The 21,741-nt window shown below is 37.5% G+C and overlaps 2 protein-coding genes across 3 annotated transcripts in view; one reads left to right on the top strand and one right to left on the bottom strand.

Moving 5' to 3' along the window:
- DECR1 (2,4-dienoyl-CoA reductase 1) overlaps positions 1 to 545 on the top strand; it is a 42,457-nt gene extending 41,912 nt beyond the window's left edge. The window contains exons 9-10 of one of the 2 annotated variants that reach the window (XM_032795322.2): positions 198 to 260; positions 365 to 545. In XM_032795322.2, the coding sequence (XP_032651213.1) occupies positions 198 to 260; positions 365 to 424 (123 nt within the window). In that variant the 3' untranslated portion in view covers positions 425 to 545. Of the gene's footprint in view, positions 1 to 197; positions 261 to 364 lie in introns of those variants that run through there. The other variant, XM_075063093.1, reaches the window with a different exon arrangement.
- Positions 546 to 8,211: 7,666 nt separating this feature from the next.
- Positions 8,212 to 21,741, bottom strand: part of CALB1 (calbindin 1) — a 27,390-nt gene continuing 13,860 nt past the window's right edge. The window contains exons 4-11 of the mRNA XM_032795294.2: positions 17,693 to 17,776; positions 17,541 to 17,597; positions 14,954 to 15,031; positions 10,758 to 10,813; positions 10,625 to 10,664; positions 10,489 to 10,542; positions 10,243 to 10,314; positions 8,212 to 9,903 (exon numbers count right to left, since the gene is read on the bottom strand). Coding sequence (XP_032651185.1) covers positions 9,790 to 9,903; positions 10,243 to 10,314; positions 10,489 to 10,542; positions 10,625 to 10,664; positions 10,758 to 10,813; positions 14,954 to 15,031; positions 17,541 to 17,597; positions 17,693 to 17,776 — 555 coding nt within the window. The 3' untranslated portion in view covers positions 8,212 to 9,789. The remainder of the gene's footprint in view (positions 9,904 to 10,242; positions 10,315 to 10,488; positions 10,543 to 10,624; positions 10,665 to 10,757; positions 10,814 to 14,953; positions 15,032 to 17,540; positions 17,598 to 17,692; positions 17,777 to 21,741) is intronic.

Genomic DNA, 21,741 nt, shown 5'->3' on the forward strand with positions numbered 1-21,741 from the left:
GAGACCTCTGCATGGTTTTAAAGCACAGAGCTCTTATAAGAAGTGTTGCATTCATTTATTTTCAGCGTATTTTTTTAAATCTGAATTTGTCCAAGTTGAGGTTGGTGTTTCCAAACCCTGATATGTGAGAATGCTAATGATACAGGAGCTTAATAAAAAAGCACCAATCTTAAGTGCATTGCTTCCTTTTCCCCTAGGTTATTAGACTGGACGGTGGAGAATATGTTTCTATGGCTGGAGAGTTCAATGACCTGAAAAAGGTAGTAAGTTACATGCATACTATTTACATACAAACATACTTAAAAATTTATATAAAATTGTATACAGACCCAAGTGAAATGCTATTTCTTCTTATATTATGTAGGTTACCAATGAGCAGTGGGATGTGATGGAAGCATTAATCAGGAAAACAAAAGGTTCTTAAAATACTCTTGTCTTATCTTCCTTACAGAAAGTATCATTAGCTGTAAATCTCACACACATTAAGAAATAATCTTGTTAAATATTTTATCTGACAATTCTAATAAAACATTTTGAAATTGTAATATGTTTTGAATGAGTCATTTATACTTATCCCTTAATTTGACTGTTTTGTTCCCACAGACAAATGAAGTCTTTCGATTAGGTACGTAAAATATTCTACAGCTTTGAGTAAAACTGTCTATGCCATGCTGTGGAATTAGTTCCCCTTCTCTGCTTCTTTTAATGTGGGCTGGTCTACATGGTGTGATAGCATGCAGGGTCCATGTGGGTCCCGGCTGGTGCACACCAAAAGTTCCCTAGTCTCCATTTCAAACAGTACTACATTTACAGAAAGTAGGGAACCTTTAGTGTGTGCTCACAGGATCCATATAGGTCAGTTAGTGTGTGACATACTGATGGGTGCTAGAGTTTACATCCCAGGTGGAGTACATTAAAACATCATGTAGACAAACCTATATTTCAATGTTTTTTTCCTCAATTCAGTTATTTGCATATTTTTTAATCATAATTTAAATTTCAGTAATGTTTCTGGAATATTTTACTGAAAAAACAGATGATAAACAAACTGATGGAAACTACGAAATTAAGATTTAAGCTTTGCACTCCAGTATTAATTCCTGACCCTGCAAACACTTACACATGTGCTTTGCATTACTACAATGAAGAGTCAATGGAACATGCATAAGTCTTTGCAGAATTGGGGCCTAATACTGTTGCTGGGAGGAAGAGTGTAAATGGGTAGGGAGTACTAAGGTACATCTCACACAGAAGTTAAAGACTGAATAAATTACTAGTTGCACTCTTGATTTTGCTGACATTTTTCAGTCTGTGTTACAGCTGTTGTAATTGATATTAAAAATTGCATTGAAGACTGGGTTTGCCTTCCTGAATATATACATATTTTCTTTATATATATAATTTTTGCTCCCTCAAAAGTTTTGTGTAAATGCTCCTGAAAAGAGAGACATTAGTAGCTCCTTCCAGGCAATTGTGATTCGGAATCCTTTACTTACTGTCTGATATCACTTAGAGCAGAAACAAGACTCTGCCATTCCTGTCTGTCATGCTATTTGTGTGACAAAAGTTTTGCAGACATAATAAGTGCTAGTGTAGACATGGCCTCAGACCTCAAAATGTGTCTCAGATCCAGGGAAATGGAAGCAACTCAGTCCTCTAGCAAGGAAAACACTAACAATTCAGTGCCCTCTGGGCCAGGAGTAAAAGGAACAGTTCAGTTCCCTTTTACCAGAATTTGGGGTATTTCTTGAATCTGTGTCCAAACTTTCCAGGTCTCTGGATTTTTTTCTGGATCTTGAGGAGAGTCAGTGATGTTATCTGATTGCTTTCTCCGAATCAAGAAGACAGGTTTTCCTTACCTAATAACATTTATTTTCTGGATGACAAATTAGATAAAACATGGCTTGTTGCTTCACACCAGTCTCTGCAGGTGACCTTCATGACAGACAATTTAACCTTTCTCCTTCCAAAGGCAGGACAAATTTATTATTTATAATAGTCATTTAAAAAAAAAAAATCTCATATTTAAAACTGATGGATGAACTTCCAAAGGTGATGTTTCTCTGAACTCCCAAAAATTCAGATGCTTATCTCTGTTACAATCACTATGGAAATCCACTGGAGATTTTTTTAATCAAACTTTGTGGTTTTCCAAAGGTTTTTTTAAATCCTATGGAATATAAAAATCTTATCAGAAGGGTGATCTTGTGACTATAACACTGGATTGGAACTCCGGGATCTGCCACATATTTTTGTGACCTTGGGCAAGTCACTTGAACTTTTTTTTACCCTCTGTTCCCTATCTGTAAAATGAGACTAGTAATACCTCCTTTCTCTTATCTTCTGTCTTACTTAAATATTAAAATCTTTGGGGCATGGACTGCCTGTTACTATGTGTTTGTATAATGGATCACTAATCTTAGTTGGGGTCTATAAATGCTATCATAATACAAATTAACACATTTTTAAAAAAATTCAGATTTAACCTTGTTAGTCCAATTCCAGTCTTAAAATAGTTCCAATGACAGGTATGTCCTGAGAATCAGAGCTCATGAACGCTAGAAATCCATGATCTGAATTTTACACAACATGAACGTTTCTTTTCAGCTTATCACATTAATATAAAATTACCCTGCTTATTTACATTTGCTTTTTTTAAAGTGAACTCTTCGCAAGTCAAATCTGAAGTGTATCACTTTCATAGCAAAGTGTGGTGAATACACACAGACTTATTTTAGGAATTCGGAATCCTTTTACAGTTTAGAATGAATTCTACTGGTTGCCTCTTCCCTCCCCCCCCCCAAAAAAGAAAGAAAACCTTTATCTTTTCTCCATCTCCCTATTCATCTCTAAATTGCAGACCAATACTGGCATTCAGCTGCTGGAACAAGACGAAGTTCCTTCAGACAGAGGGCCCATCTTGACTCACCTAGTCTCAGCCCTGACACAATTTTAGCACTGAAAAAGCTACATGTACATGTCCTTGAAAGGTGTTTGTTCTGTTTTTTTTTTTTTTTTTAACCTGATAAAATCAGAAGAGTTAAGAGGGATCCATTATAATTTAGCTTATAAATATATATTAGGCATTTATTAACTGAACTTTGCTCCCCTACAAAAATGAGTGTTACTTCCAAAGTAACTTCCTGCACCTGTTTATGATCCATAACTAAGCAAGTAATTAATCACAAAATGACTACGAAGCAAAATGGTTTTTTTAATTTTTTTCCAGTCTTGCTGTGTTTTGTGGCAGAAACAAAAGGCACATTTTAAACTTTAATGAGTAGCCTATTACAATGAAAATAGAGCATGTTATACATATTATCTGAGGCTTTACTCATGAAATTTGCTTCAAGTTACAGAGAGTCTCAATAAACAAAGGGGAATATTTGCTACTTCATTTAAAATGCCTTTGTCTGTTAATGAGATGTATACAATTTATGCATCAAGCCTGCTTAAGGTGAGCAGAACAATATGTATTGTTATAAAGAATGCAGTACATTTCATAGGGCTCTTTATTAAATGCTCTCCAATAATAGAATCTTAGACATTAGAAGTGAAAGGAGGGTTAGCGTTGATCCATTCTCCTATTTCAGGACTGTTCCCACAAGAGTATATTCTGTCTTTGCTTGTCTTACTGCTCGTTCTGGTAAAGGAAGTGTCTGACTTGTTGAGGCTAGAGATGAGAAGGGTAAGAATGTTTGACTAACAGTTGAACTTTGACCATCGAAAGTTTATATTTTATTTCACTTCTACTCTGCTTCTCTTTAGCTATCAGTTGTTATAAACAGCAACCCCTGAATTACATTATCGATGCTTAAGCACACACTTGTTTCTCAACTCTTTGTTATAGAGAATTGTTTCCTAATGCTAAGGGCATATCTGAAAGTCTGGTCTCATAGAATCAAACAGTTAATCCTTTCACAACTGGATCTTTTCCCAAAGGTTCTGGGGTAGGAAAGGTCAGTGGTACCTGGGAGGGAAGTAAGTGAGATGGGCTAATACAGGCACTGCTGTCAAGTTTACAGCCACAGAGGGCATGAAGGGCTGAGGGTATAGTGAGAGGGTACTACTGCTTGTGTGATATCTACGGCCAATGTTCCAGTGCTGCGTGGTGTGAAACACAAATCGCTTATTGCCAAGTGTTCTGTGGGGATTGTAACTATGCATATGCCTATAGAAGCAGGATGCTTTCTCCTATATTAGAGCTCAGGCACATCACAGGCTCCCACACTTTTTTCCTGTTTAACAAGAACTCTCTATTCACTGTGTTTTTAACTTTCTCCACAAATGTACACATCAGTCCTGGATACAGTGCCTATTCCCTGCTTCCTCTGGGACTGATGAAACCCTCCCTCCATGTCTAGTATGGCATACGAATTTTGATCAGGTAATATGCTGGACCTTGGGCCTTTTAGCTTAATTGAACAAATTTTTGTTAGAGGCCTCAGATTTGCTTGAACCAGCCCTGCAGACAAAGGAGGTAGCTGGATGAGCCAGGTGACTAATAGGAAAAAAACACTATGCAATGGATGAACAGCATGGGGATGAAACTGGAGCAACAGCTAAAGAGGCAAGCAGGGGAGGGGAGGAAGCAAGAAAGGAAGGTAATGAGCATTGGGAGTACTGGAGAAGAGGAAAGGAGCTAGTGGGAGCTGCAGAGACGGACAAACTGCCTTGGATGTGATGTTACTGCTGCTTTTTGAAGTAAAAACACATTTTTAGGGGACAGTAGCTATCACGTTAGTGAAATGTACAATCAGCCCTGTGACCTCGAGATGAACTCATCTTCTACCTGGAGAGAGGGTGCAAATGATAACTCATCATCCCTCTTCAAACCAGAATTAAATCTGGTCTCTTCAACTGTACCTTGAAGCTTTTCCTTTTTGCTTTAGTAGGTGATTTGCTGTCTTGATGAACCTTTTATAATTTTTGTGCATTAAGGATGTTCTGTAAAAGTGAATTGTATTGCATTGTACAGTGTACACATAAACAAGACTATATAATATATTAAACCCATTTCAGATATCTTATGTGGAGAAATAGGGAGTACAGAATAATTTTGCAGTTACTATTGAAGACTGAATAGAGATGACCTGAAGTGTTCCTCATTGTGATATTACAGTTGCTATTTGCCTTTTGTTGCATATAGGAATTCTCTCCTGTAGAACACCACAAGTTCTGTTAAGACCAATGGCGGTGGTGTACCAATCTGAGAATCTGTGTCGCATTTGTACAATATTTCTATTTTGAGGTCTCTCTGTCCATTTTAGATTCTAAACTCTTTGGACAGAGATTGTCTTCCTCTTTGTTCTTTACATCCTGGTATGCACTGACAGCACTTTAATAAATACAAAAGTTGAAGTGGAAGGTAATTTGTAAACTGACTCTTTACCCCAGGTTGCATCTCATGCTGGTGTTAACTAGCATTTTTTCATATAGCTGGTTTCTAATTCTGAAATCAGTCTTCTCTTTCCTGTAGAATTAGTTCATGTAGCTGTTTTGCTGAACAGTGTGCTGTAACTTATATCCCTGCTTTTACATTGTTACACTGTCTTTAGGTAAAATATTAACGTGCAGCCATAATCCAGTAAAATAAAATGATTCTTGATGTTTTAATACATTGGCCTGATTTTCAAGGTGTAGAGCAAGTCCTGTTGATTTCAGTGGGATTTGAAGGAGCTCAGCACTTTTGAAAATCAGGCCACTTATATTTAGGTGCTTAATTATGGATTTCTGAGTCTCTTATTAGACACCTCTGAAGAATGTTATTTCCGTGTGTATTGCTAAAAAATTCTTAGGATGGAAGATGTACTGATTTCTGGTAACAATGCCGTGCAGAAGTTCTCATCATACAAAGTTTTGCCTAATGAAATCAGCCATTTGTCCTTCCTTAAGTACAGTTTTTGTCAGTTAAATTAGATCTTGAAAATACATGCTTGTTTTGTTACATTAAGCACATCTTACTAAGAAAACAGCATTGGCAAATAGTGTACTGATCTATATTTGACCTTTGTACAGTGTGAGAGTTGCTATCATAAAAAATTTTAAATTTTCAGTGGCCTTTGTGTGGAAAGTGAGGGCTGGGCCTTGGGGTGCAACAATGGGCAGGGCCATGGCCTGGTCAGGAGAGGCTTATGATACCTGCCACCCATGCCGGTGGTGTGGCCCCATCTCCAGTCCCCATGTCTGGAAGCATAAATTCATAATTTTGCTAGACACTAAAAATCACGCAATGAATGGAGATACCGACTTCATTACTTATTACAACAATCTATAACCCACTATCAACCCGTCCTCCCAGATGCCCTTTTCTCTCCTCTGACTGGAAGGATGTAAATGAATCGCTTCACCTTGAATGGACCCTTGAAATATGTGTTTACTGCTGCTAAACAATCTGTTCCATGTGAGAAAGTGCTCTGTGTAAACTCAAATGTTGTCTTTCTCACCAATCAAGTTAATCCAATAAAAGATATTACCTCAGCCACCTTGTCTTTTCAAACAGAACATGTCAGACCTATGTGCAGCAGTGAATGAATGCACAAATCTCTTGCTACAAGATCTATGTTCAAATCCTTATTAAGTTGCCAGTGAAAAGCTTGGTTTCTCCTTACTCTGTGTAGTGGTCCTTTGTCACAGATGTCAATTGTGCATTGTTAACTATTTCTGTTTAAGTGATTATAATAATATATGGAAATATACCTATCTCATAGAACTGGAAGGGACCCTGAAAGGTCATTAAGTCCAGCCCCCTGCCTTCACTAGCAGGACTAAGTACTGGTTTTTGCCCCAGATCCGTAAGTGGCCCTCTCAAGGGCTGAGCTCACAACCCTGGATTTAGCAGGCTAATGCTCAAACCACTGAGCTATCCCTCCCACAGAGAGAGAGAGACTATGACGTTGTGTTGTAGGCCAAGATTGGGGAGTGTTTTGGCACCTCCTAGCTTTAATTAGTTAGATCAATTCCACAAGTAAAGAATTTATTTACAATGCATATAATTGAAGTGTTGGACTTAAAGGTAATGAAGACAACATTTTTTCCCAAAGTACAATAGAACTTTGCTGTTTTACACTTCACTAAACTATACACTTTAAAATGCACATAGACAATGGTCTTCTCAGTCAATTTAGTAGCAGATATTGTGGTGAGGTCTCCATTGTAACAATATTTTGTAAAATGTATATATTTAAACTCCAAAATATTATAGCTACTTATATAGCACATTTACTGGCATATTGTATAGTGTTATGTTTTAGTAGATTATTTTGTTAGTTATTGAGTAATAAATAATTTATTTCCTAACTACCTCTATATAGGTTTCTGTATAGAATCTGAATACAGTCTACAAAAGCCCCAGGTATAATTAATATTTTAGCTGTCTATTAATCTTCCAGAATAAGCAAATTTAGTGTTTGACCATCACCAACTCCTGTTGTCTTCAGCACCTCTTGAAATCATGTCCCAGACTTTGAGGAACAATTCCAGGGAGGTGCAGATGTTTTAAAAAACAGGTGTTTTTACAGTGATCCCGCCTTACTATATTTGCTAGACTTGACATTGTATTAACATAGGCTAACGACATGTCTTGTCTTTTTTAATTGCTATACTTCAGTGGAAATATGGGTTTATGCATGACTTAAACACTGCACATGTAGATGACTCAAATCTTTATATATTCTGTACAGTACCACAAGGCAGCTGGTTGTAATAGGCATGGTAGAAGCGAGACTCTAGAACAAATCTTTGATAGGCAACTTTTCTTGTGTTCTAGAAGGCACATTCAAGTTTAAATGATGACTTTCTGTCAAAACAATTTAACTACCTCACTTTTCAGTCTAATTATTGTACCAAACAGTCACTTTAAATCACAGATATTACAAGATTTTTTCACCTTTACTTTTAAGTGTTAAAATAAGGCAAAATCCTCATGGATTCATGTGCACAGTATGAACAAAATCTATCCACAATTCACTTTAATCATATATTAAGTTTGTAGGCAGATAATTTATTCACTGTTCCTTCACTTAAAATACACAATTATACTTTACATTGCATAGAGAAGAGGTGAACCAGAAGCTGAGTAATTAGATGACTGTGCCTGGAGTGAGGTTGTCATTGACCTGTCTTGATCTGACTTTAAACTTCTTAGAGAGTGTGTGTGTGTGTTCCCCCCCCCCCCCCCCCCCCAAAAAATTTGTTTTCCCCCCCCCCCCCCCACCAAGAATCATTCTGTTGCCGCCACCTCCTCCTATCTTCTAATTACATCTATCTCAAGATCGGAGAGGACCCAATACACTTGCTGCTTGAGACCACTTCTATCTAATTAAACTGATTTGCCCCTGTTTGTCAGATAAGTTACTGTGGATGCATTTTAGGCATTGTATCCAGCTAATAAAATAATCTATTGAGCTGGGATTGCTTCTGAAACACCATCCTTTAAGTAGAGGCAGCTTAGGTTGATTGACATTAAGACATACACCTAATTCTGTTCTCACACTGCTATAAATTGGGAGCAACGCCACTGAAGTCTGGAGTTATGCTGGCATAAAACTGGTGTAAGTAGAATTAGACCCAGGCCTACAGAGCACAATTATAAAATAGACAGGAGCAATTATAGTGTGCTTTCTGCTTTAAGAATTCCCCTGCAGAGTAAGCTAATTTAGAGTCTGCTATATAAACGACTAGACTTGGTGTTGAATTAGTACTTTGAGAAATGGATTGTTTTTTTAAGTCTTAAATTCCAATAATTTTCTCCATTAGAAATTTAGTGTAAGATGCAGCGAGCACACTTTTCCTTGTTTTCTACTTGCTAAGAAAATCCAGGAAGTAGACAAACTAGACAAGGGTAGTCTTAGTATATTAAATTTAATTATAGGTTACACCGAATATCATTTAAAAACAGCAGTTTACTACAATAATTTTAACCTGCAATATGTGCAAATAGTTTAGAAATGGATTGTCATATTCTCTGACACAGCAATTTTCATGAGTTACACTTATTGTATTATGCGAATGTGTGTATTAATTATCCTATCTGTAATGTAGCCAGGTTTGCAAAATAGATTAAAAGTTTGTCAAGAAGCTTTGTCTCTTGTATTTCTTAGATGCTTATCACCTTGTTTAAATTTAGTGAAATTAAACAGCTAAATGGAAAACAACATTGTTTGTGAACAGCAGCACTGGGAGCTGTTCCAGATATCTGCTGTTTATAGATGTTATGTCTGTATGCCATAAGTTCGTAAGCTTTCCTCATTTACTGCAAAACTGCAAGGAGCATAGATTTGCAAGTAGCTAGTCAGACTACTGAAAACATTTCTCACCAGCTTGGTAAATCTTTCAGTTCAAACATCCCTGGTCATCTTTCCTACTTGAAAACAGCATTTTTACATTCTACATTTAAAAACTCGTATTTAGTTGTGCACTGAAAGAGCTCTCTGGGCTTTTACTTAATGTGTAATTGAACAGAAATGTTGCAAGTGTCAAAGGATATGATGAACAAAACAGTCTCAGAATTTTAAATTTTTTTTCAGCCATTTTTATGAAAGCAAAAAAAGGTCTTAGTTTCTTCTTGAATATACAGACTGGCCCAAACAGACACTCTTTATCTTAATTACAAAAACTGTACATTAAACAGTATAGAAACAGACTGAAAAGAATGTGCCACACATCATGGCTAATTATATGCGATTTAAATTTACAGATATAAAAGAAAGTACAGGCTACTCCCTTATAGTGCACAGTTATTGTGTTGATACAGTATATCACTAGTTCAGCTGAAATGACAGGAGGTCTCTAATCCTGCTCTGCAGAAAGAATAAGAGCAAGTTCTGTTTGGTAAAGCTTTCCTCCATCAGACAAGGCCATGATGTTTTTCTTGTATGTTTCCAGTTTGTTAATGTCTAAGTCCTATTTAAAGAACAGATAATGCTTTATAATCCAGTTTCCTTACCAACTACAGTTGCCAATGGTGGGGGGAGGGGGGAAATCTGCCTGGTGCCTGCCCACCCAACACTACCATTTGTTTAAGTGCTTGCATACAATTCACATCCATGCACACTAGATTGTTTATTAGTTTCTGAAGCCAATTTATAACAATGTTGCTCACTTAGTTAAGGAATTACATTACTTCTGCCAAGATTTCTAATTGTCCTGCACTTCAGGAATTATGATTTAGTAATTGGGTGGATTTAAACTCTCCTTAAAATCCCAATTTAAACTAATCATTAAGAAAAGCTCTAGAATTACCTTTTTGTTCTTTTCACACAGATCTTTCAGTAATGCATCTAATTCATTTTCATCTATGTATCCACTGCCATCCTGAAAAAAATATTAATATCAATGGTTTATTTTTGAGCATTTATTTTTCATTTTGGCTACTGTAGCATTATACCCAATCTATTTTCCCCTAATTCAGAAAATTTAAGTGATGTCAAAGTATTCAATCAGTGCATAAAAGGTGAGTTCTTTTTTATAATTTTTCAGATCACTTACTTGATCATACAGCTTAAAAGCTTTATTGAACTCTTTCCCACACATTTTGACACTCTAAAATCAAAAAGAAAGCCAAGAGTTAGAAGAATATAATATAGTGTTACATGTTAAAACTTCAGAATGTAAAGCTACATACCTTAAATTGAAGAAGAAAGTTTTCCTGCACTGGTAGTAAACTTTGGAGATAAAAATGAGAGTTCAAACAATTTTTTTTTTCCATAATGGCAACTGACATGCAATACTTAGATGCTATAGGTATAAAAACATACCTGGCCATTTCAGTAAGTTCCAGCTTTCCATCATTGTTTGAATCAAACATCTTCAGCTGAAATAAATGTAGATATTTATTATTAAAGTATTAATCAGCACAGCAAAGAAAAAGTATTTGGGAAATCTAAAAGCAATGGGAAGGTACTAATTACATATAATATAGGAATCTAATTCAATAAACTCACATTTATTGGGTGGAACATTTAATATAAGCAAGTTTACAAATTATTGAAAATATAAATTGATAACTAGTTATTCTACTATAAAATCCTGGTAAGGAACTGTTTGCGCAACTCTGATAGTTGTGTTGAAATGTTCACTAAATCCAGCTCCATTCAACAGTGAACTTCCCAAATCAGAGATGTGCACAGAAGCACAATTTACATCTTGCAAAAACTGAGCAAGGTCCACTTAAGTATTTTTAAATCATGATAGGTCACTCAGGTTATAATTGTCACTCTCACAAGATGCAATACTCATTGGCCAGAGCCAGAGGGCTTCAAGGAAAGGGTTTCTCACGTTTCCATCTTTGAAAACATCAAATAAAAGAAATTCCTTCCACTTCAGTCCCTACAGCCAATATAGGTCAATATAAAGGAAGGACTCAAACAGCTGCACCAGTAGCAATATGCATAGTCATCTAATCTCTATGCTTAATAACCAGCATACACAGTAATCACCACAACTGTGGTTCCAGTTTGTACTGCTGAATTCTGATTGTTTTATGTGTGGACTGTAGTGTCAAAAGATTTAAAAAGACCCACAAAGGCTCTTGTTTGTAATTCAACTGATTTGAACAGGGATAGTCCAGATTTACACCTGTATCACCGAGGTCAGAATTTGGCCCCTCACAAATGGCACATAAGCTATAGTCATGGTATCCAACATGCTCTACTGAACCTGTTTAAACATTTTTTTAAGCTCAGATCAAGATTCAGTGCCATATTGTTGTCTATTGAATAAAGAGATTAAAAAGTACACCTTTTTTTTTAAGCTACTGAATAGTATATTTGGTCTTGAGTCATGATTTAATACACAGCATACATAAATCTGCATATAAAAGGACAAAACAAATTCAGTTTAAAATCTAATAAAGCGTAGCTAAAATTAAATCTTAAAACGTAGGTTGGGGTGTTCAATTCCATCTAGATGTGCTATCTTCATGTAAAAGACAACATTTATAATCCTGATTCAATGGGTTGCCGAGTCTACACACACGTAAATGAGATCAGACTCTGCCTCGTGCCATGCACTTCAAGAAAATTTTGAGCTTGTGATGTATTACAAGTGAATTAAGTACCTAATAAATATTATCTTTCGTACAGAATGAAAACAGGACTGACAATGTCTCATGCTTAGCTTATTCCCAGCTTTAAACCCCATAAACACTTAAGTATTAATAACAAAAGGGCTCCACTATTGACATGTAGTTAATTTTATATAAGAACTATAAGTAACTTCCATCAAATTGAGTTTTCATTTAATAGAAATATGTATGTTAATGTGATTTTAAAAATTATATACTATTTTCCAGAATCCTGTTGTGTATTAGAAATTGGTTTCCTGCCTAAAATGTAATATTTAATGTATGATAGATACAGTGAAAAGTCAGCAAATTGCATTGCCTCAGATCTCTTAAGAGACATGGCTAACTTGAAATTAAGACCTTTTAAAATTTAGTTAGCAGGACGTTGAGGTATTAGACTGCCTGTGACTTCCTTTCCCAGTCACTGTACGATTGTACGTTGCTATTTTCAAATGTTGTTATCTCCCTCTTGCTATGTGACAGTTTGAGAAAAAGCATCAGGGAAAACTTACCGTACAAAGAGGAGTTGGGAGTGTAACTGAAAACAGAGGGTTTCTCCCTTCTCTCCCCCACCCCTTTAGTTTCATTTACAGTAACTTTAGCTGTACAGTGGTTGGGGGTAGAATCACACACCCATATCAATTTGTTTGTACCCCTTTAAATACAACATTCATGCTGCAGGAAAAAGCAAAGTTTTGCCTAATGAAACAAATGAGTGATACAGAGATAGTGTAGAGAAGTGACTGTTTCTGCAGGCATACATTCCAGTGTGACCACCTGGCTCCTTCTAACCCTCCGTACCCCTTATAGGAACTTCTTCCCAGTGTAGCTTTAAGGGAGAGGGGGCTTTACATTTGGCAAAGGCAAGTAGTTGCTGCCCTAATGTGTCTATTTTATGCCTGGTGGTTAGATACCAGTTAGAAAAAAGGAGAGGTAAGTGTTCTTAACTCCTGTTATGTTTTCTGTTTATTTTTTCCCTTCTGATGTTCGAGGAGATGGCATATCACCACATTTATCACTTATTTATAGTGTTAATTCTTTACAACTGTTTCAACCTGCTGAGATCCAAATGTAGGGCACAATCTGGGTTAAAGAGTCATGAAAAATTGCAGTGCTTAAAGGTTAAGGATGTGAGATTTATTTCTCCAGTGTGTAACGCTTTCTGCAACTAATCAGTCATGAGATTTCTAGACATATAGCTATCATAAGAAAACTAAATCACTAGATATTTATCTTAATTAATGTCTCTCATAGTTGGGGTCAGTTTGAGGCATTTCAGCCTGAAAAGTTAAACCTCTTAAAATATTTTAGGGTGAAACCAAGTTGCTGGCAAAGCAAAAGAAAAATATCACGACTTTGGCCATTCTTAAAACAGGGAATTTTCTTCTTTCCTTTCTCTGGAACACACAAAGCTCACTGACAGTTGCATGGAGGCCACTAGAGAGTCCTGTATTCAGGAGTTAGAGGGGAGGGAGAGTCTGGCTATGTTTAAGGATGGGCCTGGCTAGGACTGAAGCAGAGTCTGTTCTATCCCACCTATTTCCCTTCTCACACTAGCGTAGGGCACAAGGACGACAGTAAAAAGTGTAGAACTGGCAAAAAAACAAACAAAAAACCCCACCCCAAATCCATTTAGCACTCTGTACTTGAAGACTGGCAGGTATGTTCCTTGCCCATTCATAGAAAAGGAGGATTGAGGCATATTTGGTATCTATTGGGAGAGAGGTCACAAATGTAGGGTAAGATTCCTTTAGTAGCTGTGAGGAAAGTAAATGAGGAGGAACAGAGGGAGGCATAGTAGGGAGAAGAATATATTCTGCATCCATTCCCTACCTGAGAAGTTTAAGAACAGGCATGTGTGTCCTTAGGGTTCTAAAGGTCAAAGAAGTATGGTAAATGGTTACCAGAGATTCTGGGCCCTGCTCTGAGAGGATGGATTAAACCCCACTGCTATTTGTGTGCGCTACTATTCCATCAGTGATATGCAAGGGACACTTAGAGAAAAGTAATAAATATATGCCAAACAAATATGCCTGTATCATAGACTCTATAGATCATTTTAGATAATCATCAGTTCTATGCATAGAATTAAAAACAAAGATCACTCTAGTATTTTTAAGTATTTAATGAATGCATACTAGAATTTATATTTTGGGCAGTCTTACTCAGCTTTTCTTTCTTGTGCCCTACGCTAAACCATGCAGTAACTTAAAGCTGAGGTGTAGATCCTTTCATCCAGAACTATCTCATTGCCATTGGCCTTTGCAGATTACGCAAACAATTGCTTCACTCATCACCAAGATGCAGCCAAATCTAGGCTGAAATGTAGCACCTGTTTAACAGTGCAAGCAATACAGCACAACAGTGCAGGACAAGAAATGAAGTAAACTAAAAAGGAATGGGTAGGTAGACTATAATTAGTTAAATTGGAATTTGGTTCAGGCACAGGTTAATCTGCTTATTCTTATGACAAGTGCTATGGGATCTTTAATAACAAGTGTTCAGAGCTTCAGTTTTTAATCTTACCTGAAGGGAAAGAACCTTCGGTGGCAAAGTTCTCCTTAGTACATGCTGTGGTGTTAGTTTGTCAACAACACTTAAAGTTCCTTGAAGGTTTCCTATGCTTATATTAGGCCCAACATGGCTAAATTTACAGATCACAGCCAAAGGTGGCATAGCTACCGAATTACTTGATATGCCTCTTGGGCTTGGACTATGATCTCTAAGGTGTGATGTCTTATTTTGCACAATAGGGATCCAAACTGATTCTCATTCAAGTTTCTCATCTCATGATTGTCATCTCAATGAGAGCCTTTAAATGAGAAGTTAGTGGCCTTAGATGTGCACAGTATTATGCTTTTTTTGGATGAAATATCTGAATAATCTTACCATTATTTCGGTGTATTCTGTTAGCTTGGAATCATCAATCTGCTTATTTGCTTTCTGTAGTAAATCTTTCAAAAAACTCTGTGAAAGTAAAGTAAGCACAGGTGAATATTTGCCCCAGAGCCAAAATGATTACAGAATAGTTACTTTCCTTATTGTATTCTAATTTCAGTCTAGAGGCAGTCTGGGAAATTCTAGTTTTACATATTTACTACTGAAATGTAAAATAGGAATGAAAGTAAGTAGTAGGTTCCATGTTAAATATATCTGACAACAAAAATTCTTTTAACCAGACCAAATATACTGTATCACCTTATTTTTAAAAAGAATCCCATGGAGCTTTATGCATAATATGCCTTTTGTTGTACTACACAGAAAAGTGGTTTGGCATCCAGCTATACTGTGTACTAATTAATTTTAACAGTAAACTACATTAATTAACCTTGAGACCCATCGGAAAACTTGGATTCCTAGTCACTGCTTGAAATAGAGGAATAGTTTTACAGAAAAGATTAATGATTAATCCAGTCTACTTTCCTGCCTACAGCAGTGACCTGATGCTTCAGGTGAAGGTGAAACCTCCTTGCTCCTTCACACACACACTGCAAATGCACTTTGCCCATTTTGCTAGTTTGAGAGGAACTGGCGAGGTTTGTTCATGACTTTCAACAAAAGCTGCTTTTACTCTAAAGAATGAAGTTTTGTTTTCCCCGCTGATTAGTTTGAACAACTGTCCTAGGTAAGTGACAAAAAAATCTTAATTAAGCAAGGCATCTGCAAGTCTTGAACTGTGCATGCCTGTCAATTTTCAGTGAAGAACACACCAAGCTGGTTTAACCTCTTTATCTCATGTTTTGGAGCGCCATTGCTTTTTTCACAGTTTGGACCACATTTTAAGATAGGATTTTCCTCATGAGCCATCTCTCCTCCTAGTCATGTATGCTTAATGCCCCTGAACTTGAAATACAAGTATGAGAGCTACTGGGTCCTATTGTCACCACCATACTGTATATTTTCTCATCAGGTCTTTCTGCATCTGTGTTATATATTAAAATGATTGCAGAAATGTTGTGAACAGATTTCATGTAAACATTTTAGATCATATGTGCTTTAAAATGTAGATTATGTGCTTTATGTGGGGAGTAAAACCAGTTACAACAAATGCATAATAATAGTTTCATACTTTCCAAGAGAAGTATTTTATTGATCACTACCTTAAAAAAAAAACAAGAAGTTACAGTATATATTTCTGAAAGGATGAAAAGGATCCAGATTTTCTGATGCAGATGATGAGATTTGCTCAGTGCAGCAGAGATGGGGAGCCACCAGGGAGCCATTTAAGATTTTCTGGTTGCTTATTAGCCCAGCCTTTAGTGGCTGGTCTAAACTATACTATCTGGAAATAGTTGCTTGAGGACTATCCAACAACTGGGGATTGCCAGATACAGTGTGTACCAGTTCTGCCTCTCTCCTGATCTCACCTCCCTTTTGACACACCTATATGTGGGAGCATGGATGGGAGGGGGTAGCCACTTGTATACCAGGGTCATAGGAGCTAGCTATGCCAACTGACATCTCTTCTGTGAGGTGGGAATCCTCAGCAGAGGCGATATGGACATTCTTCATCTCTTTTGTTCTACCAGAGCAGCTCAAAGAGGATGGAGAAAAAAGACAATTTGGCTACATGGATTTATGAGGTAAGTTTTGCTTTCATAAAGCTCTACTAAGGATTTCAGACAATTTGACTTTTGAATGCTTTTGGTTAATGTATGTGCAGTTCTTGTCTAGAATTCTGCATATGGACAAGACAACTGGACTCAATCACTGTGTACACAGGGCCAAGTCCTCAGCTGAGGTCCTGTGGAGCTATGATGGTTTGAACCAACTGAGGATCTGCACCAGAACGTTACTTGAAGTGGAGTTCTACACAGAAAAATGGTTATGTACAAATGACACTTTCCCACTTGGTCTTGCTCCCCATGTATATTCAGAGTCAAACAGTATCTGCCAGCTTTAGTGACAAGAATAAGTATGGGCTGCTTTTTACTCCTGTTAACTGCAGAGCCGACACAGCTAACAGAACAAACTAGATGCTGCTGCTCTTTGTGCATCAAATGTGCTAAGATCCCATCAGTCATACCTATGCAAACAGAGTGCAGGCAGTGGGATTGCAGTTGTGTTGCACAGGGGTTAGTATGGGAACAACAGGGTTGCACAGGTACTACTGAGGGCTTAAATTGGACAAGAATGTTTAGTAATGGTAGTGATGCAGCTGGGAGAAAGAACCCACTTTCATTCTCACAGCCTAGCTAAGTTTGCAGGGTGGCTAGTTTAAAAACATCTTTTTACTTCTAAACTGAGCACTTATTTGGCAATCACTGGGGGACAAACATGGATCTACACTAAGTGCCATTTTTAGAGTCATTTATCAGAATAAAAATTACACTTCAATTTGTCTGTGATAGAAACATCAGTTTCTATCACTTGCATTTGTGTTTTATATTTCAACATTTCAACAGCCATATATATCAGTACTATTGTGTAATACACACACCTCTATATAATCATAGTGAAATAATCATCAATTTACCTTAAGTTCTTCAGTCTCAATGAAGCCACTATGGTCAGTGTCATATTTTCGCCAGATCTGCAATTAGTAATTAAAAGAGGTTTATTTATGTATCTATTTATTTGAAATCTAGACCTGGATGACTTTGCAAAAGGAAAAATGGGACACAGTACCTGCATGAAATCTTCACTTGACTTGAGCTGCTGGCACCTAAAGAACAATAGGAAGTTCTCTTCTGTTGGTAATATCTGAGCAAGCTGTAACAGATTTGAAGCAAGTTTAAAGTTTGTTTTAAAACTGCAACTGTTTCTTTGAGAACAGAACCTCCTTAGTCGGGCTCTAGTGACAAGTTAAAAATTGTTTTCAATTCCCATTATTTGGCTGTTTAGTTGTATTATAATGTGTCTTGCAGCACACACCAAGAACCTCAGTTGGATGTCAGGGAGCTTTACAAATACAGTCATTACATTGTCTTACTCTCCAGGTAAGATTTTAATTGTGTGCTCTTACTCCCAGCTGTCCAACAGGTTGTTACATTTAATTTGGACTCTGCTCTAATGCCATTGAAGCCATTAGGAAACTCCCACTGACTTCAGGCATCTTTGGATCAGGTTCTCAGGCCCCAATTTTTCATCTGTTCATTGTGCAGATTCCCACAGAATCAGGTCCTTACGGGTTGTTCCGACATGTAGAGTGATGTTGCTTTCTCAGTGACTCTCTAACCCATTCAAACAGGCCCACCTGTCCCCTTCATTAATAGAAATCAGAGATGCATTCCCTATCTTGCTCTTGATGTGACCACTGTACAACCCTGATCAGCTCTCCTTTCTTCTCTTGGTAATCAGTACTCTCCATGATGACCCAAGGAGCCACATGCCATTTGCTGGAGTATCTCCTCTACATTAGAACGGGGAGCATGCCTCTCAGTGGCCTTTGGCTCCCTGCTTTTGATATGTTCCTCAAGAGCAGACACAAATGAAAATCGGAGAGAAAGGAATGAACCAGCAGGCCTAGAGAAAGGGTGAGAGAGGCGCCTCACATTCAAAAATGCAGAGTTATGAAGTGTGGTAAAAGCTTAAGTGTGCAAGAGTGAATGGGAGAGCAAAGGGAGGAGAATACAGACAACCATGGTGGATACAGAGAGCAGGAGCGAAGGAGAACTGTATGGAGATGTGGGTACTGAATAAAGGAAAAGGCTGAAAAGGACAGTGAAAGGGAGAAGGCAAAAGTGCAGTAAGGCAAGCAGAGAAACCAATGAGGGAAGGAGTAGAGAAAAGAGAACAAGGAAAGAAAATGTAAGATAGATGGAAATCCATCCTGGAACCACAGCCATTTGTCAGCCCCAAGAATGAGACCTTGCTGAGGAAAAGCCAATTCAAGAACCAGAACAGCGAGGTGAGGGGGACTCAGCCCTTCAACCCATCCCATTGACTTCAAGGAATATGCCCTTAAAATTCAAAACCTGATGAAAATCTGTTTTTTCACGAATAGTGACATGGTTTTCATTTTGAAGTAGTTGAAAAGGTCCATTTTCATTTTTCAAAATTTTTTAGATTTATTAAAAATTATTGAAAATTTCCGTTTACTGGAAACGCAGGTTTTAGAAAACGAAAACTTGATGATGGTTTGGATAATATTTTCTATCATTTAAAACAAAAATTACTTTTTTCCCCAAGGAAAAGAATTGTTAAATTTTTGGGGGGGAAAAAAAAAGATTAAAAAATATTTTTGAACAAGAAACTTTTGTTTGAAAAAAAATGTAGATCAGCTCTAACTAAAATAGGAAAACCAGAGAGAAGAAATGGAAAAGAGAAGAAATTTGAAAACATAGGTACAGAAGAAATGGAAGGCAGACACCTTCCTTTTCGTGTTAAAATTCTTCTTAAATGCATCCATCTGTAAAAACAGCAGTAACAAGTGCCACCTCCTTGTAGCCTTGTCAAGACTGGATTCAAAATTCTATTCTTTTCTGTATATTTCAGATCTCAAATCCACCCTATTTCAATCCCAATTCACTGCAATGAATTGGGATTGCAAAACTGGGGCTTTGTTGCTAGATTCCAATGGGACCATAGCTGCTTGCAACTTCTGTCCCTCACTCCATAGATATCTTTTAACATGTTTCAATGAGATGGAAATAGAGCATCTGTATTTCAAAAATTACCACTGCAAAAAATCAGTTATATTTGTTAAATGTTGATACAATTTAAAATGCACATCACTCATTTGACTTGCAAGAATAGAGCAATTGGTATAGACCAGGGGTAGGCAACCTATGGCACTTGTGCCGAAGGCGGCACGTGAGCTGATTTTCAGTGGCACTCACACTGCCCAGGTCCTGGCCATTGGGCCGGGGGCTCTGCATTTTAATTTCATTTTAAATGAAGCTTCTTAAACATTTAAAAAACCTTATTTACTTTACATACAACAATAGTTTAGCTATATATTATAGACTTATAGAAAGAGATCTTCTAAAAACGTTAAAATGTATTATTGGCACACAAAACCTTAAATTAGAATGAATAAATGAAGACTCAGCACACCACTTCTGAAAGGTTGCCGACCCCTGGTATAGACTATCAAGTATAGCAAAGTGCATCCTGAGAGATTTTGCTAAATTGCTGAATGCTAAATCTAATCAATGTAAAATGAGGTTTCTGACTCAAATGTTCAAAATTCCATTCCTTGATAGGTAGAAACCACGTGTGCATACATACGTATGTGTGTAATAGATATGGGTGTGTGATCTGTTTCTTGAGTATTAGCACATGGGAAAAGTTGAGAGACATGGAATTTCCTTCCCTTCCCCAAATGTCTCCTCCTTTACCTCTCCCAGTGGAGGAATTGTGACATCAGAAGTAAAACATCACTTCCATTCACTTGGTTGATGTCAGTGGGCTATGGGATTATTGCACTTTGACAATGGAAAGTGGTGCACATTGATATGGACTTGTGGTTATTACATAGGTATTTGTGAGAGGATAACAGGCATAGTAATTTCAGATCTTTAGGTATAAGACCATAAAATATTCAGCCTCTACAAGGACTTCCAGTTACTGTCAAGAAAAGTTAGTTTAGCACAGCATAGCCCTTGCAGTACTACTGGAAGTTAAGTCATTGTCTAATTGTAAAGATGGGAGTTATAGAAATGGTGGCCTAAAGTTCATAGATTCATAGACTCTAGGACTGAAAGGACCTCGAAAGGTCATTGAGTCCAGTCCCCTGCCCTCATGGCAGGACCAAATACTGTCTAGACCATCCCTGATAGACATTTATTTAACCTACTCTTAAATATCTCCAGAGATGGAGATTCCACAACCTCCCTAGGCAATTTATTCCAGTGTTTAGCTACCCTGACAGTTAGGAACTTTTTCCTAATGTCCAACCTAAATCCCCTTGCTGAGTTTAAGCCGTTGCTTCTTGGTTTCTATCATTGAGCTAAGGTGTTTTCTCCTTCTTTCTGACACCCTTTTCGGTAATGTAATTTAGTTAGGAGATTATTTTGTTACCTGGAAACGACTATGTATTCCAGGAGTGGTTTAGATACCTGAAAACTGCTATCATGTCCCGCTTCAGTCTTCGCTTTTCCAAGATAAATACCCAATTATTCACAGCCTTCCTTCATAGGGTCATGTCTCTAGACTTTAATCATTCTTCGTTGCTTCTTCTCTGGACCCTTCAAATTTCGCCACATCTTTGCTGAAATGCGTGTCCGAACTGACAAATACTCCATAGGTGTTGAGACCTAAACCAGTGTCAGAGTAGACGAAAGAATATACTTCTCGTGTCTTGTATCTACCTTGTTAGTGCATCCCAGAATCACGTTTCTTTTTTTCAGACAGTATCACGACCGTGTGACTCAATATTTGTGGCTTGGCGTTCCACTATGGACCTTAGATCTCTTTCTGCCATTTACTCTTCCTAGACAGTGCTCTTCCCATTTTCTGTATGTGTGGAAAACTGATTGTTCCTTCCAAGTGGAGCACTTTGGGGTGTATCTTTGATTGAACTTTATCCGGTTCGTACCTCAGACCATTCTCATTATGTCCCGCCCTCATTCTTGAATTTGGCACCCTGTCCTTCTCCAAAGCTTAGTTGCATCCCTCCCGTTGGTCTCATCCGCCCACTACTCAGCGTCCTCTTCTCTGCCCCCTCTCCTCGTTGCTGCCGGCTCTTGCCCGCGCGGTCCCCCCACGCCCTTTGTGGCCCCTTTGTGCCCCTA

This window comes from Chelonoidis abingdonii, chromosome 2, assembly GCF_003597395.2.
Source record: "Chelonoidis abingdonii isolate Lonesome George chromosome 2, CheloAbing_2.0, whole genome shotgun sequence".
Taxonomy (NCBI): Eukaryota; Metazoa; Chordata; order Testudines; family Testudinidae; genus Chelonoidis; species Chelonoidis abingdonii.